Here is a 26,914-nt window from a genome sequence, read left to right on the forward strand (position 1 = left end):
TACGCTCATGTTAGAGGTACCCACATAGACCGTAAGAGCATTCAATGTTCTGCTAAATTATTCTAACGTTTCATAATCACCGAGATATCATAATCTAGGTAGGTATACGAATTCTGATGTACGATAACGCCATCTATTTCACAAGCTTCATAAAACTACATAAGGCTTTTCTACTGCGATCAATTATTGCAAAGTGAAAGGTTGCCATTGAAAAATGTCGGCATATGCCTACATAATATTATTATAATGTAATATGCTGAATATGAAAAGGCAAGATAGATGGCGCTGCTATGATAAAGTGCTTTCATAGCAATAGCAGCAACGTCTTAGATAAATATACGAGTGTCAGTATTATACGTAGGGTTAAAGGTTTTTTTTTATTTTTTGCACAAAGGGATAACTGTTACCTTCAAATTTTTCAGGTCACTAACCTACATAATTTTCCTAACCCACATACGAGGACCCATATTACAAGGAGTATAAATATTATTAACTACTAGCGACCCGCCCCGGCTTCGCACGGGCAGCTTATAACAATTTTTGCAGGGATCTCTAATTTTTTGAAAATAAAATATAGCCTCAGGAATAATGGAAGCTTTGTACCTACTTCTGAAAGAATTTTCAAAATCCAGAGATTACTTCCTACAAACGAACTAACAAACCTTACCTCTTTATATTATTAGTATGGATTTTTCTTCGTCCTATATCTGTACCAATATTCGAAATTAGTATAGATATATTATAACGAGGAAAGAGGATTATAAAGACGATCTGTTTTTGTAATCGATAAACTCTGAAAATCATTCTTTTATTAGTAGAAAACTACTTTATCCAACAGTAACATAAGCTATACAAATTTCTCCAGAGCGAAGCCGTATGGTTCTGCAGTTTGAAATAAAACTCACAAAGGAATTACAGACTATTATATTTTAAAATATCGTATAAAAAATAATGGAATGAATGGGATACAATCGTTGTTTAATCTTTGAAATAAGACTTAGAATATAAATTTAATGTTACAAATAAACCTATATACAAACAATTCCTATTAGATTCTTCTTAGTATAATAATTACTACATGTTTTCCATTAATTCGATGATTTTAAAGAGTATAACAAAATATAATATTAATGGCACTCATAGCCTATATTTACCAAACTTCTAGCTGTGATCTTCCATATTATATTTACATGCCACTTGCATATAATTTTATATGATAATTACAAATTTTTGTAATCATTACCTTAAAATACATACAATACGATTATTGATAAAAAGAAAACACACACATATTTTTGCAATAGATATAACAAATGCAAGTTTAATCTCTACATATTAGGTATATTATATTTTACACGAATATTATTAGGTATACTTATTCTAAGTTAGAGACATATTAAAACAGTTTGAACATTAAACAAGCCTGGAAAGTCAGTAGGTAAGACAGAAGTTACATCGATGATTAGTGATAATAATAATCGCTCATTTTCTGGTGCTTCGCTCATTATGGGGTTCCACCTATAGTTCCATATAATGTTATGTACTAAGCTAGTTAAAATTTACATTTTCACACTGTTAATAGTATAACCATGAAGTTGAATTGGTTGCCAGTTATCATTAAGTACCTAGAATCAGTTTTCCGAGCGCGGTGTTAGTCTTGTAGTAGCATAAGCGCCAAGAAGGACTATAATATATGATGTATAATGTACGTATATCAATATCAATTTCAGACGATCAAAGCTGGGCGGATCCGCTAAGATGAATTTGAAATCTCAAGAATTTGACCTATGCGAATTCTAAAGTCATGTCGTACTATACCTACGTCAGCCTACAACTTTCCAATAAACAACCGATGCGACTTCTAAGAACCGATTCACACCAAGCACGTACACGTGACCACGCGCGTAGTGACGCGTGTGAATCCATAGACATGACAGCATTACGTCTACGCGAACGTTCACGTCACGCAAGCGGTTAGCGGTATGCCATATCTCATACAGTTCCATACTTTACAACGTCATGGTACGCGCTACGTCTGCGCTTACGTGCTGCATACGCGTTTGGTGTGTCCCAGCTTTAAGTTATGTCGTCGTTCCGACTAGAAGTCAGTAGGTAAGTTTACAACATTTCAATAAACGATGGAAGTAGGAATCTATCACGACAATGATGGAAGCTTGGATTGATGGACTTTGCGGACAGAAGGGGGCATAATGGGCTCTTAGAACGCCTTAGTACATATTTATGCAAAGGCAAGGTCCCGATTACACTTGTAAGTTTTACTCACATAAGTACCTAGCTAACGTTATTAATTTACAACAAAACTAATAAAAATGTACTAATAACAGTGTTTATTATTATTAGTAAATTAGCCGTGAGTTGACCACGTAAGTTACTTACGCGAGTAAAACTTATAGGTGTGATCGCGGCCTACACTATGTTCGGTAACTCGTGTTTTTTCTTTTTTTTTCGCAATTTTAGGCATTTCCATCCATGGAAATATTGGTTAGGAATATATATTATTTATTATCAATAATGTTAATACATTTTCCTTTAACTAATATGTCTCTACCTTATATAACTTACATCTACAATGTTTGTACAAATTCGCAATGTACAAATACGGCCATACATCTTAAACACTATGCTTAAATTGAGGTTACGTTCTGTACTTTAATGTTTTGTGTAGGTACATAGTTTCTGTTACAAAGTGACTAAAGCCTAAGTGTGATAAGCACAAACCATAACTCTATGAGCTGACAAATTCCAAATACATTGTAGAGTCGTCTTTGGCCTATGTTACAACTAACGTCTTATTTAAAAGTCTTCGGCGCGATACAAGAAAAACGCAAGCTAAGTAAGTAAATCTGTCACGATTGGGCTACAACATCCAAAAATTATTAGCCTACGTACATTATAAGTAATATAATAAGTGTCTTAGCTATTTCAATAAATAATATATGTCTTGATAGGTAATGAGTGTAAGGTATGTGTAATTTATTCCGTAAAAAACAAAATGTTATCCTTGATATTATGTAAGTATTAGTACAAGAGTGATTTACTATTTTGATACAAATCCGAGTAGAAATCGATTAAAGGTACCTATTTATATAAACAGCATTTATTTAAATGAAAAATTAAATATTAGGGTTTTACTATAAAAGAAATACTAATACAAAAATCAATTAAACATTTAAACATAATGCTGTATCAATGTTGTTATTGTGAAACATTAGACCCATAGTTTTGCACTTGCTGTCAATGAAATAAATCTTATACATATTTTTGATGTTTTAGGTACAATACATTCATTAATTTATCTTCTAGAAGCTTTAATTTAGCTTGCTTTAATCTCTTAATTTGAAGCTAAAACAACGCTACTTAGAAGAGCCGATTGGCCAGAATGGCGAGGAAACGTATATGAATGGTGGCTTTTAATGTCGGAGGCCAATTTTTTTTTTTTTTGGTTCACCACTCACTAAGCCAGCGTGTCAAGAATGCTTCAGAAACTGATCACCGGATCTATATGTATTAGATAATTAAATTCTAGCAAATTGTCGATTATTTTATTAGGTTTCCGCAATTACAGCCAATAACACCAATTCCAAACTGACCATTAAAAATAAATGGTTGGAAATCCGTAACAATAATTACTTCTTTCGTCACTAATTACATAATAGATAACGTAAAAATATGTTTATAAGTAAAACACTTTAATAATAATAAAAACTATTGATTTTTTTATTGTTATTTTAATCTAACTACCTGTTTTTGATTTTTACAAATGACTTTCCTGGCTTAATGCGAAACACGATAAGGTTTGGACGCTCTAAAATGGAATCAAATATAGGTATATTATTTACGGCGTCCTTTCCACAGCCAACGATATATAGACTTGAAAGTTCTGTACTCCGCGTTCACTTTTGACTTAGATGTAAGTTACAACAACACGAAGGTAAAAAATATCAATTATGATTTGTCAAATTATTTATTATCAATTGCTCATTTAGCACAATATTTCTATCTGTCTATCTCTCTATCTGTCTCTATCGGTCTTGGCGTTTGTTTGCTAGAAAACTTAGGTACACTTAAGGCACTGAACGCACTAAATCTGAGCTCATAACCTTACAATATCGTTTAATGACTAATATTTCACCATTAAACCTTTAGTTACAGTCATACGGAAACAAACTACCCACGATTTAATCGTTTCACATTGCAATGATGTAATTTATTGTGTACGTGGATACTCGTAGATACTCGTATACAGCTATATCTTTTACAATGGAAGTATTTTTTCTTAATTTATAGACTAGCGCTTGGCTTTAATCAGACCTGCTGGCAAATCATGATAAAGCCTAAGATGGAGCACGCTTGCCTAGAAAATGCCCATTCAGTCTCGAGAAATTTTAAATTTGAGTTTCTCAGCTTGAGCTAAATTTGAAACACGCGTAAAAGGTATCCACTGACTTCGAAATTGGTTGTTTGACATTTCGTGATTTTAACATACTCATGTGGTGTCGGTGCGCGTGCATTCAGAGTTTGACTACAACCATCACCAACGTACGCTTCCAAATGTGAATGAATTAATTTACTGTTCCATATAATAAACTTCTAGTCCCAGGCTCCGTGTAGGTAAACTTTTCCGTCGCGCCACACTATCATATTTATTGATGTCGTAGGCATTAGGGATGCAACTAACTTTACTACGATTAAATTAAGCTAAATGGCGAAAACATACAACTGTGTTACAAAATAGTCAAATCCGTAGGTAAGTACACTTTTTCGCTCCCTTGAAAGCTGAAACTACAAATTGATTGACTCGTTTATACTTAGAAATGGTCGATAGCATTCGATTATTCTATTCTGATCCATAGAATAGGTACCTACGATCGTGACAAATCGATTCAAATGAATATGAATCTGTAGGTACTTATACATATTCACGTCGATTCAATTTAACAATCGGTATTCTGTAATCGTGCGATCACATGCAACTAGCGATATAGAGCGCTTTCTACTTTACGATTACGAATTCGATACCGATTCGATTCTTTATACCGTATCAGGAAATCGTGTAGTCGTGACTCCGAATATTATGGCGCGTGGATTACAAGTAGAACAATCTGAACACGAGGCTTACGTCTGTGCATTGTACAAAAATACACAGCCGGACTTGGTGTAGTCCCATGGTGCAACTTTAGATTGGACTACTTGTTTCGCGCGCACTCCGCCTTTACAAATCGTATCGTTATCTTATAAGTTAAAAACGCTTAGTTTATTGAAATTCTCCGTAATCGAAATTTGAATAATCCTTTCTTGAGCAGCGCTCGTTGGCCGTATCTTATTTTCGTGGTTGATGGCACTGCTATTGTAGCCTAATGTTATCTGGAAAGAAAAAAAGTATATCTTAGTACGCGATGCTACAAGAAACTAGATAAATCCAAAACAAAAATATTTAAGTGATCCAAAAACAACGCGACTACAACTTTAAAATATCAAGGCACGAAAATTCTTCTTTTCACATTTAAAATATACATATTTCCGATAAAACAAGGGGTTTTATGGTACTGGACTGGTGACCTCGCATAGGAAAACGCAGTGTTGGAAGATGGCCTAGACGGACAATGACATCAAATCTTTCAGAGAGCCCAGGATCCCCGGTCAGGCCGTGGCGTGTAAACTCTACAAGAAACCTAATATCCAGTGTAGAGGCACTAGTAAATAGGCATTTTCGAGCTACGCCGTGTGAGCCGTAGCGAGTTTGGTTAGTTGCATCTAGCCCGTTGTAGCGTGTAGTAGTTTCCAAAGAAATTGTAACTTTAAATAGTGAATTATAATATATATTTTTTAGTGTTCATTTCTTTTGTTTTTCTTTCTACCCTGGTAGAGAACACGGCGCTATATATACATCAAATATCTGTACAAATATACATCAAATATCTGTACAAATATACCTGTACAATGTACATCCAGCAATAAACATCTATCGGTTGACGAAGATATCATGATATGATCGTTTACAATCTCTCTCTCTCGTCTCTGCTTTAAGTACCTTTACTTAGTTAAAAAATTCCAGGCATTTTTTTCTATTAAACATAGGTACCTTGATCAACCCTCTAGAGTTTACTAAGTTACAGAAGTTATACTAAAAACTTTTAGGTAAGTACCTAAGTACTATATTATTAATAAATGTATAGGTATACCTATTTAACATAATAATTTAAGTAGGTGTACCGTACCCTGCTTATCATAAAGTTGACAGAATAGAAAATATTACGATTTGCATTAAAAATACGGAAATAATAAGCACATCGTTAGTCGTTATCTAAGTAGATTTAGAAGTAGGTACTTTTGCATTTAAATTTGTATTGTCTTTTAGAAACTATACCTACTACTCTCATCTCTGTTACGTCTTTTATTACAGTAACTTAAAAATATAAAAGTGGTTCCCTAAAAGAAAGTCAGAACTCGTTTCACACGCGGCTAACCCGTACCAGAGTTGCAATAGCTATATTAAGTAACGCTCAAATAGTTACTGCTCAACCGATAACTTGCTTTATTTCCATACAATTGCATTGTCGTATCTGTTTAGCTTGAGGTACGTCACGATCTTGATTAAAATAAATTAAAATGTCCTCATGAAACATTCGTTATAGCGTAACAAAATTGCAAGAGTACCTAAATGTTTTCAAACTAATAAATGATGCTTGCGACTTCAGTCCGCTGATTAGATCTACTGTAGATTCAGTTTGAATAATACACGTGCCACTGTGCAAATTAAGTTAAAATATATGTATCTGTATATAGTTTTGAATCATATCAAAGCATTTACTGAAGTGGTACGTGCCATAAAACTATACCTACAATCTGTAACTCCACCTTATTTACAGCTGAAAATAATCTCTATTAAAGATAAGCTGTTACAATGTCCACTTCATTTATTTTTTACATAAATAACAAAAATATTAAAAAACCATGTAACACATAACACACGAGAAATTGAGAAATTGGGAAAAGATATTGAAACCCGTAGTTAGTTCAATATTCACCCCTTCGTTTAAATGTCAAACCCATTTCTAGCACTAAGTTGACCTCGATAGATAAGGAGAAAGGGAAGTATACAATTGGTTGTTATAGCAAAGTAACAACCGTCTTTGTTCTCCATAATAATCATAATAAACGGAACATAGACTGAACTGGAGTACTTTAAAATCTGCAAGTACAATAATATATCATTTCAAGCCTGCTGAACACAGGAGGCGCCATCACCCTTAGCATATACAAAAATTGATCTCTTCTCGCCAGCTCACATGCAAGTCAGAAAAATAATGTAGCTACAAGTACTAGATTCATACTTAGAAAAGTATAACAATACCGACAGAATTGGCTGTATTTTTTAATATTAAAAAGAAATGGTAAGAGCCTACACTGACTTCCGTGGACCTCGTCTGCGCTGGCCGTAATAGATTGAGAAAGAGGAATCATCTAGAAAACTTGAGGTCAGCCAAGCGGAAAATTAAGTTGAGAAAGAGCTCTAGCTATTCGGATATTATGTATTGCATATGGCTATTGAAGGATATCTACTCACTTTTGGCAAGATATTCCAAAAACTCAATATAAATGCCTATTTAGGAATGTTATTAACCTTAAGTTATAGGGTAGCTAACTAAAGGTTGATTGAGGGAAGCTAACACGGAAGTTGTGATTATAACACCATATCATAAGGTTAACTAGTTGAATGTATGGCATTTTTGGTGCAATTTTGCATTCTGGCTAAGCGAGAGTATCACCCAATCAGAATTGATTGCAATTGACGCCCTGTAGTCACCAAAGATGCTGGATCTACTTAATCTCGTCGTCGGTTGATTCCAATGAGATTAAGTCAAGCCACCAGCTGCAGGACCTTTCGCTCTTTCTTCGTTTCTATAAATGTAGGTGCGATAGAAGATCGTGTGCTCACCTCGGACCATATCGGGCTTAAAACATCTGTGGCGGCAGTTCACGACGCTCAACCTCATTGGAGCTGAGTTGCAGTCACCAGCTGCATGATCTCTCGTCTTTCTTCATTTCTATAAATGTAAGTGCGATAGAAGATCGTGTGCTCACCTCGGACCATGTCGGGCTCGAAGCATCTGTGGCGGCACTTCACGACGCTCAACCTCGTCGGAGCTGAGCTGCAGTCCGGCCACCAGCTGCATGATCTCTCGTCTTTCTTCAGTTCTATAAATGTAAGTGCGATAGAAGATCGTGTGCTCACCTCGGACCATGTCGGGCTCGAAGCATCTGTGGCGGCACTTCACGACGCTCAACCTCGTCGGAGCTGAGCTGCAGTCCGGCCACCAGCTGCATGATCTCTCGTCTTTCTTCATTTCTATAGTTGTAAGTGCGATAGAAGATCGTGTGCTCACCTCGGACCATGTCGGGCTCGAAGCATCTGTGGCGGCACTTCACGACGCTCAACCTCGTCGGAGCTGAGCTGCAGTCCGGCCACCAGCTGCATGATCTCTCGTCTTTCTTCATTTCTATAAATGTAAGTGCGATAGAAGATCGTGTGCTCACCTCGGACCATGTCGGGCTCGAAGCATCTGTGGCGGCACTTCACGACGCTCAACCTCGTCGGAGCTGAGCTGCAGTCCGGCCACCAGCTGCATGATCTCTCGTCTTTCTTCATTTCTATAGTTGTAAGTGCGATAGAAGATCGTGTGCTCACCTCGGACCATGTCGGGCTCAAAACATCTGTGGCGTCACTTCACGACGCTCAACCTCGTCGGAGCTGAGCTGCAGTCCGCCCACCAGCTGCATGATCTCTCGTCTTTCTTCATTTCTATAGTTGTAAGTGCGATAGAAGATCGTGTGCTCACCTCGGACCATGTCGGGCTCGAAGCATCTGTGGCGGCACTTCACGACGCTCAACCTCGTCGGAGCTGAGCTGCAGTCCGGCCACCAGCTGCATGATCTCTCGCTCTTTCTTCAGTTCTTCTCGACCTGTCTCCACCTGGAAATGGCAAAGAGACAAGCTATATTATTTATGTTGACATTCACCTTATATTTTCCAATAGATTTTTCTTAATATAATATTTATTATGAAATTGTTCATTTCGAAAAGAACATTGAAAATTTTGAATTAGATATAGAACCTCAATTCTTATATCATAATTTGTTAATTTTACTTTTGTTTTGTTACTGAAAAAATTAGCTAAACCGAGGAAGAAACAGCAGGTTTGAAGGAGAGACCGTGCCTGTCCATAGGAACCTTGGGCGGTTCTATTAAAATATTGACGCACCCGTCGCCACACCCGCGTCCGCGCTATTGACGTGAACATGCCCTAAGTGGAAACCCACTTGTGGAAATCAAATAACTGCCCTAAGATCTGCTTTTTTAACAAAATTCCGCAATCAATTTAGACTTGCCTCTACACAAGATTTAAGAAATCTATTAAAAGTATGCTCCTGAAAAAGCATATTACACAATCGAAGATTATGTAAATGATAAACGAGCGTGAATTTGACTTGCAGCTCGCTTCAGCAATGCGCGGGACTGCAACACTTTTACTGTAGGTAGGTACATGGTAGAATATTGTAAATTGAATCTTTGAAAAGAACAGTGGTAGATGCATTTGATGATTCAAAGTATGTACTTGCAAAAATTTATTTGAATAAAAGTCTTTATTCTTTTTCTTAGTATTTCTCCTATTATTGAAAATTATACTTTTTTTTGATTGGTACAACAGGTGTACCCCGAGGTTCGTTATTTCCTAAATCGGTCAAAATAGAAGTCGAACTTGGGACCTTTAGTGAGTGCCTAGGTACTTATTTGTTTCGCTGAGCTAGAAGATAATATGATAAATGGATAAAAATGTAGGTTACACGCACTGTCGCGACTCGCGACGTCAAACGGTTAGTAAACTACAAATTGGCACTCGATCGCGGTATCGCTACGAGACGTAACTTTTACGCAATCCGTACCGTAATCGATTGCTGCGGGATGTTACAGTACTGGCTTCCTTATGGATCGTTTACGATTACGTGGACGTAAGTTTACTAGATTACTTACAAGCTAATTTGCGATTTAATGCGAGACTGATTTTCGGTTAAGCGAACTAAATTATACGCAATTATTTTAACCGTACATAAATCTAATTTGTGTAGGTATGTATATTGTTAATAACATTGGAATGAATTAATATTATAAATGTTTGAGATTGATAACGAAGGCCTTATAATAAATATATTTGAAAGCCTGTAATAGCAACAGCGCATAATATAGGTGACCGACTCTTCGACGTCCGACTTTAACCCGACCCCGTCCGACCTTTCCTCGCTTCCTCGGAGAGAGCACATTAAGTGGTCCAAATTTTTTTTTTTTTAAAGAATATTAGTCATGATTAGCATTGCTAATATTCTTTCCCCTCTTTCCCCTCCAATTAAGCGTAAAGCTTGTGCAAGGAGTGGATACGACAATAGTGCAACGGGTGGGATTTGAACCGCCGACCTTCCGGAATTCAGTCCGCTCCTCAACCGTTGAGCTATCGAGGCTTCAATAAAATTATTAATTATTCTTATCACTAACAGGGAACAATTATAGTCGAAATCATAAAATATTAAAGGGGTGCGACTCTAAGCAATGGTTAGATAATATGAATTACGATTTAAGAGTCATAGTCAAAGATTTTCCATCTAGTACTTAGTTAATAAAAATAACATATATTACTTACTATTCAAACAATCATGAAAACATAGAAAACTAGAAGAAAACTATAATAGCTCGCTGAGTAATCTCACGTAGATGACTAAACATGATCGAATCATAGAAAGCGTGAATGAAAGAAAAGGTAAAAGCTATTCATCAATACAGATAGTACACATTAATAGTTACAGCTGACCATAATCATATAAAGCAATCTGAACCTTAGGTTTTATAGTTAGAACTGAAAATGTCTATAACGAGTAGAATTTTACGTGTTTATGTGAATGAGGGATCTACACGAAAATATAAAAGACCGCGTCTTTTAGTTCGTGTACCTAGGTCCTGTATTCACATTACCTTTAAAGATACTCCATAACTTCAATGTACCTAAGGTAAATTGATTGATTGATTTATTGATAAACTAGCTGCGACCTTATATCCCGGGGGAACTCTTTGATTTTCCGGTATAAAAAGTAGCCTATGTCATTTCCCAAAAAATCACGCCAATCCATTGCTACGTTGCGGCGTGATTGAAGGAGAAACCAACAAACAAATATCTTGAGCATTTATAATAGGTATGGGTTGTGATGGATAGTGATATCATTAAGTAAATCAGTTTAAGATAATAAACTAAGCCAAAAATAAATCTAAAGAGAATTACCAACTTATTACAGAGAAAGTAAAAACTAGTATTTGTTTATGTAGGTACCAACTTATGCTTACCAAAAATCAAATCTCTTATAATATAAGGAGGGGAGGAAAAGAAAATAATCTTTTTCCTTAGATTCACCAATTAAATTTTCTTGATTTTCGATTAACGTCATGCAATTAAATACGCTTATCAAAAGCAAAAAGTTAGTAATAATTATTGTATCAATTTCAAAAAGTTAGTACCCAACTAACTACTTACTACGTCGAAAGTAATCAATAAAATCTCTAAGTACCATTAATCAAATCATTAAAAATTTTCACCAATTTCTTTTAACCGTGTCGGAAATGTGCAATTAATGATTTATTGTGGATACAAGGAGCTAATTTCATGATTGGTTCACTTTTACACTGTTTCTTGTTCGTTGTTTAATAAAAAATCCATAAATTATTTTTACCAATTTTCCTTCAACCGTAACGGACGGCGCTGTAACCGTGTTGTTGGGCGCCCAATCTAGGCTTGTCAAATAGCAGGCATTTTCTATGAGCCACATAAGAAAGCCTAGGCTCACTCAGCGGGCGAGGAGAGAGCTACGCTTGGAACTTCTTTACCTGATCAAATCAGATACGAGGAGATCCGTACGAGAACCAGATTAATCTACATTGCTAGCGGGTTGTAAAGCTGAAGCAATGGGCAGGGCACATAGTTCGAAAAACTAATGGGATCTCAAGGTGATAGAATAGGGATCTTGCATCGGAAAGCGCAGCATTGTAAGTAGACTGGCGAAATCAAATGAGTCGCAAGGAACAGTTGGATTCAGGCGGTGTAAACAGTGCATATGGCGTGTGGAACTCCCTACAAGAGACCTGTATGTCCAGCGTGGTGTGTTATCGATTGATAAGCTTGATGAGGCATTTTGTGACCTTAACCCTAAAGCCAGAATGAACCGGATATTTTCTGAGAAGAAAATCTGGAATTTTATCCGGAATTCTCTAAGGTTTGGTAACCCTAACCTAGCCTCAACAAGACACATACGGCAAACCAACTTTCCATCCAAACTTGCCTTCTACGTTTATTGCACAACAACCTTTTCAGGGTTCTGTACTTCAAAAGGAAAAACGGAACCCTTATAGGATCACTGTGTTGTCTGTCTGTCTGTCCGTCCGCCGTCGTGTCTGTCAAGAAAACCTATAGGATACTTCCGGTTGACATAGAATCATGAATTTTGGCAGGTAGGTAGGTCTTATAGCATAAGTAAAGGAATAAATCTGAAAACCGTGAATTTGTAGTTACATCATTAGAAAAATTAAAATTAAAATGTGTTTAAATTTTCAAAGTAAGATAACTATACCGAGTGGGGTATCATAATATGAAAGGGCTTTATCTATACATTCTAAAACAGATTTTTATTTATTTTTATGCATAATAGTTTTTGATTTATCGTGCAAAATGTCGGAAAAATACCCGAGAAACGGAACCCTCAGTACGCGAGTCTGACTCGCACTTGGCCGGTTTTTTTTTCACACTAGTATTTGATTCGGATTTCTAAATACCTCTGTTGAATGACGTGTGGGAAGGAAGAGTAAAGCGAGCAATTAGCGATTTAACGCGAAATGTTAACGGCTAACGCTCAACAGAACATTACATAAAGAATAAAGAAATATTGCTGTATGGTTTCTTTTTCAGAATCAAATTACTATATTCATCTTCAAATTAGCTTCTTATACTTACGTAGGATTTACTAGATAAGCCGTTAAATAGATACAAACCTATTAATAAAATAAATACAAAAGGTATTTGTTTTTAAGGCGGTAAATAATTAATCTTACCAATTTAACTACATATTTATACAGCTACGTTTCTTTCCAAGGTACGGAACCCACGGGGGATGCGTCCAAGGCGTATTTAACCGGTTTTTATTTTTATATGAATGATTCGTAGATACTTTCTTGCTTACAAAGTTGCAATAAAGTAACTACTTACTTGTAAACATAGCAAAAGTGTAATACACAAACAATGAACACGATAGTATCTCAATATTATTGGTATGAAACGTCTTACTTTCTAAGAACTGTATGTAAACAGTGTCCATTTACAATGCACGCCTAACGAAGTGTTAATATCTGTTTAAGTATGCGCATATTCTTACAATAATAGGCAGCACTCCTACAGCAGTTTCGAGATAATACCTGTCAGATTTTCCTCAGGGTCATCCAAGTTAATATTAAGCTATGCAGAGATGGTTAATCCAGTACTTTCTTCTAGTATTCTAAGTTAGCTAGTGTGATTTACTAACCATAGAAAATAAGCTATTCAGCAGTTCACATCCTCAACATATTTAAGGGTACGTTTCCACTGAGACGCGGTGGTGGGCAGAGTGGAGCGGAGAAGACCAGTGAAAAGTGGCAAGTGTTTCCATTGAAGCGGAGCCAGGCGAAGTGGAACTGAGCTGAGCTGAGCAGATTAGAGCTGCATTGAGCCGTATTCCGATCAGTCAAATTTATCTAAGTATACCACCATCCCGCTACCCTCCGGCTCGTTTCCTCCACTCGGCACCACGGCCTGCTCGACTTCATTTGGTCCCGCTCGGGGCCGCGTGTTTATATATTTTATTTGAAATACACCTCTAATTACACAGTTACAGTGATGCGGAGTGGAAATTTCGAGCACTGTAATTGGCTAATTCAAGGTCCGCTCCGCTCCACTCCGCCCAGCTCCATATCAGTGGAAACACACCTTTATTGTTTCGTTTAGTACGTTTGGTCCGAGGGACTACGCTTATTATGCCTCGACGAAAGTCTAAATGGCTAAAAATGAATGGTTTCTGAATCTTTATACTTTTTACTCATAAAGGTTAGTAAAGGTATTACCTACTGATTGGTACTTTTTCTTTCTGGTTAGGCAACCCTGATTATACAACATCTGATAAATTACATGCTTAATCAAGTATGGATTTCTTCTTACTGCATTATGATGTCAGATGTACGATGACATGACAATAAATCACGATTAATGCAGGGTTTTGACGAACCGAATCAATAGGTTTTCGAGATTTTTGATAGGCTTTAGAATTGTAAACCTTTCGAAGTTTTACGGGTAGGTACCTAGTACCTACTCATAGATGGCTGAGGCCAAGGCGCGTTTGTAATCCTCCTAGCTTTAGTTTTAAGGATAAGTAGTGATAGAATTAATTATAACAACATACCTACTCGTACCTATAGCTATTCAGTGAAATAATTTTTCTAATTGGATCATCATCATGATCAGCCCACTACTGAGCACGGCACAGCCCTCCTTTGAGAATGAGAAGAGTTTAGGCTATAGTCCGGCACACTGGCCAAGTGCAGATTGGATCGGATCATTTGTTCCGGAGATTACGCCATACATTCAAACTTACAAATTTTACAAAGTCAAAGTCAAAATTCAAAGTAGGTACAATTGTACTCTTTTTGATGGTCGAAATTGTTAAATTTGTACGATTTAGTGGTGATAATTAACTTAAAACTAAAGCTACGAGGGTTCCAAACGCGCCCAAGTCTGAGAAGAGTCGTCTTACGTCTTTATAACATACTTAGTGTAGCTACGAGTAGGTGCTTGAGTATGAGCAGTCAGTTATAGGCACTGAACCAAGAAAATAACTGTGAGGATTATTTTTGATGTGTCAAAATATTTTTATAAGTGATCGTTCCTCATTCCTCTGCTCAAGGGTAGATCTGTAAAAAATATTGACGTAAGCCGATGACCGTGAGGTAGGAAGGTGTAATTATTGAGCACGAATTATCGTTTTAAGTAGGTAGGCACACGTATCACGTATGTTGAATAATTGCTTATGTACACTTCAAAGCCATCGATGTACCCATATATTTTTAAAGCCTAGTAAGACTTATATTGTAATCATAATTAGGTACTCGACATTCGTATATTATTAGGGGTTAAAGTTTGAAATTGGCGATTTATACTGAAAAATACAAACATCTTTTTTTTTTTTCAAAGAAAAAATATTTTTATTTAATTGATCCTGCCAAATCGAGTGAATACCGTATGCCTTTGAGATAGAACTCTGGGAGTTCTTAACAAAGCCTATGAAGGTATTATGTGTACTGCTTCCCAAATTGCGGATAAAGTGGTAACTATAATCGGTTAGGGCTACACTGGCGAGTAACAGAGGATGACGTAGATATATGGTATCTCGTCGCTTACCCCCTTGAGAAGGGCTCTCGGGCGATAGACACAGGGAGTACCTATCGTCCGAAAAATCACCAGTCCTCGAGTCGGGAGGCGCACCTTTGTGTTCGTGGTGTGGAACACCGTGGGGTTTTAACTTTTAGTCGGTAAGAGTCCGACATAACCTCTGTGCCTCCCCGGGCGCGGTGATATTCACGAGGACTTCCCCCGCGAGAAAAAAAAAGGTATATATGGTATCTATTTACGCCCTCAGTTTTGTAATAGGTACTATAAAACGATTTGTCGAGTCCGTTGCCCGAGATTTAGACCGCAAGGACATTAAAAACAACATCGTTATATTTTCCGATAAGGACAAAAATATTCAAGCCGGATAAAAGTACTTCGGTCTACATACTAATATTATAAATGCGAAAGTGTGTCCGTCTGTCTGCTACCTTTTCACGGCCCAACAGTTTAACCAATTTTAATGAAATTTGGTACAGAGTTAGCGTATATCCCGGGGACGGACATAGGAGATTTTATACCGGAAAATCAAAGAGTTCCCACGGGATTTCTAAAGACCCATCCGCTCAACCAATTTGTATGAAAGGTACAGACATTGTACCGAGGTTGCGTCTCTGTAATTGACATAGGCATTTTATCCCGGAAAATTGAACAGTTCCCACGGGGTCTTCAAAAACCTAAATCCACGCGGACGAAGGCGCGGGCATCCTCTAGTATACTTATAATATTTTTCATTATATCCCCATAGTTTCAGGTATGAAAAGGTAAGATAGACTGCTGTATAATGTTAGTATGAATTATAAATATAGCTAAGTTTTATCTTTGAGCACGATTTATTGTTCGAACACACGTTGCAAGTAATTTATTAGACAATTGAACGCATTACAAAATGGATAGATATGTGAAAATCACAAGTAAAAACGCGCTGCAAAACATAGAAAGCGTAAATAGAAGTATTTTCTTTGCAGCAAGCGACGCGATTGAGTTATTATTTTATTTATCCAACAGCTTCTCGCCAAATGACCAATTTAATAGCTAATTAGGTACTTATTCGCTTTTATTTTCTTCGGAAAAAGATAATTCTTTCTGACAGGCAAAGTGTATGTATATAACCGCTCCTTATCTGCAAGATCAGTACGGTCAGCAGTAACATCAATAATTATTTATGCTGTCCACTTCGTACAGAGAACATCTCAATATTCCTGTTTATTCTTCTTGCTTTTTCTTTCCTATCTTCTCGTCATTATGGCTCTCAATATTTGACTGTATATGTACTACAATTCTTGCAGAATCCACTGTCACAGAAAAAGCACAGAATTCACTAATCACAACAATTGAGATAGTAGCAATGATTGGTGTAGCTTTTTCACGACCGACCAGCCGGTTGTAGTTCTTGAACTTTACCTTTGTAAATTGTTGTTAGAAGGAAACCATAACTAGAAGTGATTAGACGAACGTGTGGCCTAGTTGTGACAACGCATATCAATCGATTGTCCCAAGTCGATAACTGGACGGGTGACTGATATCAGAGCTCCGAATTCGGCCTTTTCGTTTCCTCCGTGTCTCGGAGAGCACGTTAAGCCATCGTGCCGGTTATTATCGCTAACATCTGATAATAACTGTAAATTAACCCAAGAGTCGAAATCTCGTTCTCTTAGACGAGTTGTATGCGGAAAGATCTGGGAACCCACCGCATTGTTATCCTAAGAGAACTCCTACCATTATAGGATTAATGGAAAGGGGTCAAGACCCTCAGTAATGACGAATACGACTATAGAGAGAAGCTACACGACTGTACAGCTGTTTGTGTGAAAGCTGTAACCTTGAACGGGCAGTGTCGCACAGTGGACGTGAATGGACGGTTCTGACCCACTAACGTCACCATCGAACTGTGTCCGATATTTTTCTAGCGGTACAAATCAAATTACAATTTAGTTTATTGCATTGTTACATGATGGAAGATACTCGTATATGTTTTATAATAGGCATCACTGATTGTGGTGTGAATTTTATTCTATAGAAATCTCTAAATTAAATTTAGAGCTGTCTAGAAGTAGTAGAAGTAGTATCTTTTTTACAACGTTCCCAAGAAAAACCATAGCGCTACTTTAATTATATTTATTAGACCCGAAGATACTTGAAGTGCCCCGGGTTTGCTCAGTTAGTTTTCGCTTTAGTCATAAAACGAAAATATAAATCCTCTTTAGTCCCTATCTCGTGGGAATTCCTTGTCTACTTCATAAGGGACCTCTGTGCAAAAATTCAGCTTTCTAGATCCAAGGGCTGAGCATCTTCTTTGATGGCGTTGATTCAGGACTTTTCTTTTTATATGATGCATATTTATTAAATTACTATAATATTATTATGACCTCTTAATATGATCACTTGGATGGAGTATATTTTTTGTAAATTAACTTTTGCAGTCTTTATTTACAAATATCATAAATATTTGAATATAAAAATTAAACTTTTTACAAAGAAACTAACTAATATCGTCAGTTATTTTAAAAGAAAAAGTAACGCTGACAGCGAATTGTTGGCTAATGCTGGAGAACTTGTTCAGAAACAAGATTCTCAGACCAGAGTTCAGAAAAAATTCGTATCACAACAAACACAATACCAAACATAATATTATTTGTAGAAAAAGCACAATGAATGCGAATTGGTTGTATTGATTTTGTTAAAGGCGACGATCCCCAGAGTTTCTGCGAGAAAGTAAAACACACAAAAAAAGCCGTCTGTTGAGTTTCTCCCGCCAAAATCGAGAGCACTGACCGTTTGACATTCGATATACCCTCACGACACGCATTGGTACATGGGAATGAATCCACCGGTCACTGGTAACCATCCTGGTAAGTCTTATGTATAAACTGGTTAGCGTCCAAAACAAGTTCCTACGTAGAAGATATTTTTATAAACTTCCATTTTCTGTCAACTATAGTAGTTATATAAACCTCGGCTTCCTATGAGGGGGGGTTGCGGGGTTGATTCTTTAAACTATGAGAGATAGAATTATATATATAGATTTATTATTATATATATATTAATTATAGATATATGCTATTTTCAATGGACCCGCATTTTTATCACAAAAAGATTTTGAGTAAGTAGGTAAATGATTTGACTGTGGGTAATCGATAATGTTTATGAAATTAATATTAATATTACACTATTATGTATACTACCATATTATGATTGCGATTGGCATATGTTAAAACTCGAATAGCCACACCTTACAATTTTCGATCATTAGCGCTTCTTATGGATTTAAAAGAAAAATTGTTTAAACCTGTCCAATACATCTCCATACCCAAAATTATCTTATAACAGTTAAGGACCCTAAATTATACTCTGAACACGTTATGAACCGATGGGTGCTTAAGTTATAAAGAAGAGTTAAGTAGGTAAATACATATCTACACTGAAGATGAGCCATACCTACCAACATCAGTGATTAAAAAATGCAGAGTTGTTAGGTAGGTATCAAAGGTCAATGATTTCTTTTGCAAGTCATCAAATATTATTTCGAAAGCCATATTCATATCAGGAAACATTGCTGACAATGTTAGGAATGCCGGAATTGCTTGGACAATACAAGAAAAAGTTGATGTAGGTACAACATCAAATACCTATGTGGAATTTTTAAGCTAATTTCCATAGTCGAATAAGATGGATTTTTACTATTCTATACCACATTCTTAGAGGTAAGTGAGTTAGACAAAAATATGAACCTATATCTAGTACCTAAGTGGTTGTCCTAAGCGAGGTGTTGTATTCGGAACACGAGTTCATTTGAGACCCGCATTCCAATCGACGTTCCACTTGCCTGACATTTGCATCAACGTACTTGCGCCTACATTCAGTTATGCTATTTGCATATCCCCTATTCTTTGCGACTCAAGGTTGAGTATTGTTTCAATTTTGGCGTTGTAATTTCAACTTGGCGCTAGACACAGTCCTACATCAGTAGATTTCATTAATTGTACGTGGATATGCAAGCAAAGGTACGGACGAGGAAATACTTTGCGCATTCCACTGTAGATACCTACCTAATTACATATCTATGCTTACTACATACTTGTGCATCCTTTGAAGAATAGAAAACGATTCTATAAACTTTTAAATTATTATTAAATTATAAACTATCTGTAATAAAATAAGTAATAGCCTGGTGAAAGTGAATTTTCCACGATCAACTATCCAATGTTATCATTAAATTGTTAACTTATTATCTATGGATAGGACGTAACACATTCCAAGACAATGTTGCATAACAACACATGCGAGCAAAACTTGTAGACATAATATGGGCTTACAGACCGTGAAGAAAATCCTTCCTATCCGTATTCCAATACATGCTTTATTGCTTATGTTTTAACAGCTAATTTTCAAAAGCAGTCAACAAGAAAATTCTGATTCATGGCGTGATCTTTACCAGATACTTTCAGATAAGTGCTGTAACATTTTAAAAACCGATCGTTTTATAGATAGTGTTCAATATTATGGTCAAAATACATTTGATCGTTTACTAAGACGTTCTTCGGATTTCTATGGAATTAGGTTTAACGGACAAATGTTTCTAAATCAAGTTTTTACGCAAGCCTGTCTTGGGACGAATTCTATAAGATCAAAGTAGGCCGCGCCGGCCAGGTATGGATTGGCAGATTTTACACACTATTGAGAATATTATGGCTCTAAGGCATACAGGTTTCCTCACTGTTAAAACAAGGGATATAATTAATTGCTTACAACGCACATAACTCTTCATAACTCAAAAGTTAGAGGTGCGAACTCGGGATTGAATCCCGGACCACCGACTAGGAGAACGACGTCTTAATCCCTTCCAACCCCTTTTCATTCTGAGAGAAGACCCGTGTTCAGTAGTGAGCCGGTGATGGATTAATCATGATGATCATGACAGTCTTGGTCCACATAGTTACAATTCGGGTAGTCTTATCAGAATATACGGTTATGTTACCAAATGTAAAATTACTAATTAGGCAGGCACTTACCTAATTAGTTATTTTTATTAGAAAAAACACAAGTAGGTAGAAACATGGGTTGTGTTTATACGGTGGTGTATGGCCTAAAATCAATATTTAGAAAGCCCATCTTAGGAAAACAATGAAAAGCCTCGCGGTTTATGATCTTTGACCTAAGCTACAGCTCGAGTAGGGCACTACGTCCGCCGGGGCAGTACGTTAATCGACGATAGCCAAACAGAAATTTCTTTAACTGGGACAGTGTGGAGAAAATAGGAGATTAAGGGAAACTAGTGTCTCAAGAACCGTTAGGTATTTTTTTTGTGAAAACAATTTTGGCATTGTAAATTTTTGGTCAAGCGTGAGTTGTACATAAAAATGAATGAAATTGACTAAAATTTTAATGGTGAAAGACCTGGGAGTAAGTAGACTTTCATGTAAGAATCATTTCATTGCATAGAAAGAAAAAAATTGGGACAGCAGATTGGTCAACATACAATGAAATGGTTTTAGATTTCCCCGTACTGTCTCATTTAAAAAAAACACTGTATAGGTAATTTGAAATGACTTCTACGTTAAAAACTTTCTGTTCCATGGTCTGCTAGGGTTATCTTAGCCCTAGCATTGCTGTCCCCCATTCAGCTGCGTGAAGCTTTTGCTAGATGTGATTATGACAGTTATATTCATAATCATCATCATCAACCCAACGTCGGCTCCCTACTGAGCACAGGTCTCCACTCAGAATAAGAACGGTCTGGCGCTGAACGCTGGCGAAGTCGCTTTGAGAACAATAAGCAGAACTTTGAGACATGCAGTTTTTCTCGCGATGTTTTCCATCACGGTTAAAGCGAGTCGAAGGTTGATCCGTCGGGAAGTCCAGGGTTCGATTCGTCCGTTCGAGGGTCTTAACCATTAGGCTATCACCGCTTTTTATGAAGGTAGGGCATCAGTAAGAAAGGCAGTGACGTATTAACCCTTAATCAAATTAAGCAATTGCCTAGGGCATCACGTCTGAGGGGGCACAAGAAGAAGCACAAAAAAAATCCGTCCTAAGGATTCGAATGCCCCCGAAAGCCGCAAGGCGCATTTCAATAAATAAATAAATTATGCTTTGGTTTTTATTGTTGTCGCTCCTAACTACTCCACTTCTAAAGTACGTTACATCTCATCATCTTATCTTACAAAAAACTAATGTTTTTAGGCGGTAAAGGTTTAAAGACCGATTCTAGTTGACATGCGGATAGGGGGGCCCACAGGCATGGATTGCTTAGGGCACCAAGTAGTCTTAATCCGTCACTGAAGAAAGGACATGGAATAACGAGACACCGTAATACTAATACCATCGCACTTGCAACTTATAGTACCTAGTAACTGCTGTGTTCCTTCAAAACTATAATTTGTAGGATGAGGTACATCCTGACTCTAGGTCAAGGGACGAATAAATAAATTCCTTAAAAGCCGGCAACGCATTGAAAGAGTCTCTGGTTGGTTCTCACTTCTCTGCAGATGGTGAAGCAGACTATAATCCATTATTAAATAAATGCTATTGAATTTTAAATTAATTAACAATCACGCGACGAATTTAAGGACATTATTTTATTTTAAGGCCGCTTAGTAGGTACCTACTTTTGATTATAATGCTGGTTGCAAAAGACAATGCAAGATAACCTTGTTACTGACTTGTCAGTTTAAATCTCGAGTTAGCCTTCTCACTAGTTTTGAATTCTCAAACCAATTGGGCAAATTATACACAATCTATTCACTAATTACTTACATATACAATTTTAGTACCGTATTAAATTGCGATCAGAATTATAAAGCATGTAGAGTAATTGAATTTTACCTAGTCTTTTCACCAACGTACCTACTGACATTTTGCAATTTCAACGTAGTCTAATAAAATGAAGCATTTTATTTACCACACGACGACGGTCCAAAATAAGGTATAAAATACCCTGAATTAACACATAGTCTACATTTTGTCCCGAAAAATCAATGGGAATAAAAAAACAAACAAAAACCTAAATCCACGCGCTCGAGCTCACTGGTACTGGTATCATGTAGTGTTTGTGTGTGTGTGTGTGTGTGTGTGTGTGTGTGTGTGTGTGTGTGCGTGTGTGTGTGTGTGTGTGAAAGGTTAAGCAATTACTTAATTTTATTTTCTTGAAAAGTAAGAATTTAAACGCTTTCTTCAAGGTTGCTTACAATGCAATCAAGCAAGGGTACCTACTATTTATGGGCCGTCCGTGCTTAGCAATGTCGTTTGAAAATATTCACGTTTTAATTTGCGAAAAATGCTTCATTACATATATCAATTTAAAGCATCTCATTAACCTGCCAATAAAAGCAATCGGATATCCTCTCCGACTTTCAAACAAGATTCATTATAATATTCCATGTAAGTCTTTAAAGACGGACTTTAACTAATGGAAGTTCTTACGTTGTTGGAAGTACGTATATTTGAACGATCAATTAACGACCAACGAATTCTTTGTGGATAATGCCATGGTGCATTGGAACAAACGACAAAAGATAAAAATAACTACCTATCTGCTACTAAAAATGTTTATATGTATTGTTGACGTCGTTTTAGGCACGAGGAAAACACTGGACATAGGTATTTTGGGGCGGATGTCGAAACCCAAACCAAAAATCGAAATAAAAAACTCTATATTATGAATGCAAGAGCGTTAGGCAGCAAGGAATGCATACCTATAGGAGGACCGAATTAACACGGGGAAGCCGATTTAGAATATCGTTGTAAAGTAGAGAATAAAGATGAACCATTTTACTGGTAGCATGTGAAAAATCACGTGAAAAGGCTTTGTGTATATAACTTTGCATATGTAAAACTAGCTAGCCTGTGAAAGCGAAACCTCACAAAATTAAAAAGTATACTTTTAATGCGCTTTATTTTTTGAATGCCACGTACGCATGATCATTGACCCAGGCTAAGACGATAAAAAATGTGTAAGCGAGAACACTCGCAAACGTTCAAACAAACGGATAGATGTAAAATTAGTAATGTACTTATTTTAATTTTTATGGTTCTTTAATTATATTATAATAATCATTATCAACTTAACCTATCGTGCGTTGCCAGCCCACTAAGAACGGAAGGGACTTAGACAGAAGGGTTTAGGCACTTTAAGCTATGGTCCCCTAGACTGGTCAAACGCGTTCTTAAATACCCCAAAAAAAAATTGTATCTAGGTATCTTCAAGTCAAACGGGCTTCGTCTTAGACTTCTCAGCACTCATCACTTGCCAGAAAGTCTGAATGCAGAAATTAAAAAAAAAATCCGCTAAGATTAGTCATTGACAACATCTAAAATCCGTTATTATTAATTAAAGACTGAAGTTCGTAAAACCATACGTTACGCTTATTCGTTTTATAGAGCAGCACGCAAGTAATTGATAGGTACCTACTTCGATATCAATTGTAACTGTAACCTTCAGTTATGACGTCTGTATAGATACATATCTGTACGTAAACCACTGGGTGACACCTCTCTCTTTTAATAGGTAGAGTAGAAAGAGTAGGTTTTTTTGGAATAGGTACATTTCACATTAGGAATACCGTATCACGAATCTGCAATAATCCGCAATTATTTTGACCCATCGATATAATTTCATGAAAAAGTACCTATAGCCCAAATGTGAAAACAAGTGTAAATTAAAAATTTATAACACCCCCGACAAGTGAAGGTTACAATAACTAGAAAAGAGCTGATAACTTTCAAAAGGCTGAACCGATTTTCTTGGATTATAGCTAAGCACACTTTCGATCAAGCCACCTTTCAAACAAAAAAAAAAAACTAAATTAAAATCGGTTCATTAATTTAGAGGCTACGATGCCACAGACAGATAAGTACACAGATACACACGTCAAACTTATAACAGTTTTGGGTTGGGGGTTAAAATATTAAAACCGCGTACCTAAGTTAATTTTGCTGTATTACACAGCTGATTGGTATTGCAGTAATATAGGAGTCGGTACACGGTAATAATACACTAGACTACTAGAGAGTCACTTGCGTAGGTATATTTGTACCTACCCACATATTTATTAGCATTGGCATAATATCGTGGCTTAATAGCATAACATGAGCGCATAGCATCCTTCTCAATATGACTACATAATTTAAAATTACTACTTATCTAGTGTAGGTACGTAACTTAAATACCTAGTGTTTATATCTAAAGATATAGATTAAGACATAGTAAGTACGAGTACCCATACGGTACATAAAAATATTAAAACTGGACAAAAATCCTTTTTAACAAATAGTTTTCATGTTATGTACCTACAGTGTTTTGAATTATAACGAATCACACTTATAATATTATAAAGGCGAAAGTTTGTATGTGTGTGTGTGTGTGTGTGTGTGTGTGTGTGTGCGTGCGTGCGTGCGTGCGTGCGTGCGTGCGTGCGTGCGTGCGTGCGTGCGTGCGTGCGTGCGTGCGTGCGTGCGTGCGTGCGTGCGTGCGTGCGTGCGTGCGTGCGTGCGTGCGTGTGTGTGTGTGTGTGTGTGTATGTTTGTTACTCCTTCACGCAAAAACCACTGGACGGATTTGGCTGAAATTTGGAATGGAGATAGATAATATCCTGGATTAGCACATAGGCTACTTTTTATCCCGGAAAATCAAAGAGTTCCCACGGGATTTCAAAAAACCTAAATCCACGCGGGCGAAGTCGCGGGCATCGGCTAGTATATAATTATTCTCATCTATTTAATTAAAAAATAAGGCTGTAATTTAAATTTAAAAAAGCTGTGATAGCCTAGTGGTTAGAACGTCCGCCTCCTAATCGGAGGTCCGGGGGTTCGATCCCGGGCACGCACCACTAACTTTTCAGTTATGTGCGTTTTAAACAATTAAAAATATCACTTGCTTTAACGGTGAAGGAAAACATCGTGAGGAAACCTGCATGCCTGACAGTTCTCCATGTTCACAAAGGTGTGTGAAGTCTGCCAATCCGCATTGGGCCAGCGTGGCAGACTATGGCCTAAACCCTTCTCATTCCGAGAGGAGACCCGTACTCAGTAGTGGGGCGGAAATGGGTTGATCATGATGATGATGATGATGAATTTAAATTTTAAAAAAAGGTAGCCTATTATACCGTTGGGCATATTATTTGAAAACCTGCTCTAACCTGTGTAGGCAGTAAGTACCCTTGCAGCGTCGAGTTGAGGAGCTGGAACTTGTAATATAGTGAAAAAATTAGAGCTGGTAGCCACTACCTATTTATAATCAGCAGATACTTAGTGGTCACTGTTTAGGTTAGTACTGGGTAGTAGGTACCAGTGCTGTTTCAGGTTGAAGAGTTGGAATTGGATTATAGTGACCAATTTTTACAACATTCTGTATAGATATCTACTCATGTGACTCCGTTTTACAATCACTGTACAACATCATTAGATTCACTTTTAATTCTAGCTGAGGATTACTTTATTGTCATAATAAATTCTTCATGCTTCGAAGCGTGGAGCGCAGAGCATGAAACAAAAGTGTACCCTTGACCTGTTCATAATTTAATTTTACTCAAAGATACCTATGCCCATTTTATAACACGGCATGTAATAGCTACAAAGAATGCAGTTGCAGAATCTTTGCGTTTTACTTAACTACCTTTGAAGGCCGTCTTGGTCTAAGAACCAATTTGTGTTTTATTACGTACTAGCGACCCGCCCCAGCTTCGCTTATTACAATCGTAAGGATCTCTAATTTTTAAAAATAAAATATAGCCTTTATGTCACTCAGGAATAATGAAGTTTTCTACTAGTGAAAGAATTTTCATAATCGGTTCAGTAGTCCCAGAAATGACTTCCTAAAAACTAACTTACTTTATCAGTTTATAATATTAGTATAGAATATTAGTATAGACTAGCTGACTTGCCTTATTCATTCATTTATATTTATTTATTTTATATAAGTACCAAAAAGAAATAAAGAGAAAAAGAAAGAAAAGTACCCCATTATTTACGCTGAATCAGCCCCGTTAAGAGTGTTTTAGGGTGAGAACCTAAACCTAAATTCTAGGGTGAAAGAAAAGAACTAAACACTGGAAAATGTAATTTTCCGCAAAACTATTCTTTCTTTATTTTAGTCTAGTCTCTAATAAATAATTCATTACTTATTTCTCTCTATTGTCTACTTAATGTAACTTTTTTCTTAATTATGAAAGTTTATTACGCTTAATTACGATTTTAAGATGGTAAATATTATATTATGTAGTTATTAACCTACTTATGCGGATTTTTAATAGTTCCTTGACTACTAGTTTATAGATTAAAGTCGTTAGAATGATATGTTTTATCAAGTATTTATTTCCTAACTACATAAACGTAACGATAATATAATCATTGAAGAGAATATCTTGTAAACTCAAAACCATTGACCGTCATCG

General features: G+C 36.6%; 1 protein-coding gene and 1 long non-coding RNA gene across 3 annotated transcripts in view; one reads left to right on the plus strand and one right to left on the minus strand.

Moving 5' to 3' along the window:
• Positions 1 to 910: 910 nt before the first annotated feature.
• LOC123870891 overlaps positions 911 to 26,914 on the minus strand; it is a 34,239-nt gene continuing 8,235 nt past the window's right edge. Inside the window, exons 1-2 of one of the 2 annotated variants that reach the window (XR_006797171.1) lie at positions 8,107 to 8,222; positions 911 to 5,385 (exon numbers count right to left, since the gene is read on the minus strand). Coding sequence is in view for 1 of the 2 variants with exons in the window: in XM_045914388.1 (XP_045770344.1) it covers positions 5,382 to 5,385; positions 8,862 to 8,995 (138 nt within the window). In the remaining variant the exon portion in view is untranslated. Of the gene's footprint in view, positions 5,386 to 8,106; positions 8,223 to 8,861; positions 8,996 to 26,914 lie in introns of those variants that run through there. The other variant, XM_045914388.1, reaches the window with a different exon arrangement.
• On the plus strand, positions 1,287 to 22,662 carry LOC123870901. Its single transcript, XR_006797173.1, has 3 exons — positions 1,287 to 1,369; positions 13,611 to 13,617; positions 22,649 to 22,662. It is a non-coding gene; the product is annotated as an uncharacterized LOC123870901 (long non-coding RNA).

Source organism: Maniola jurtina, chromosome 13 (assembly GCF_905333055.1).
Source record: "Maniola jurtina chromosome 13, ilManJurt1.1, whole genome shotgun sequence".
Classification (NCBI taxonomy): Eukaryota; Metazoa; Arthropoda; class Insecta; order Lepidoptera; family Nymphalidae; genus Maniola; species Maniola jurtina.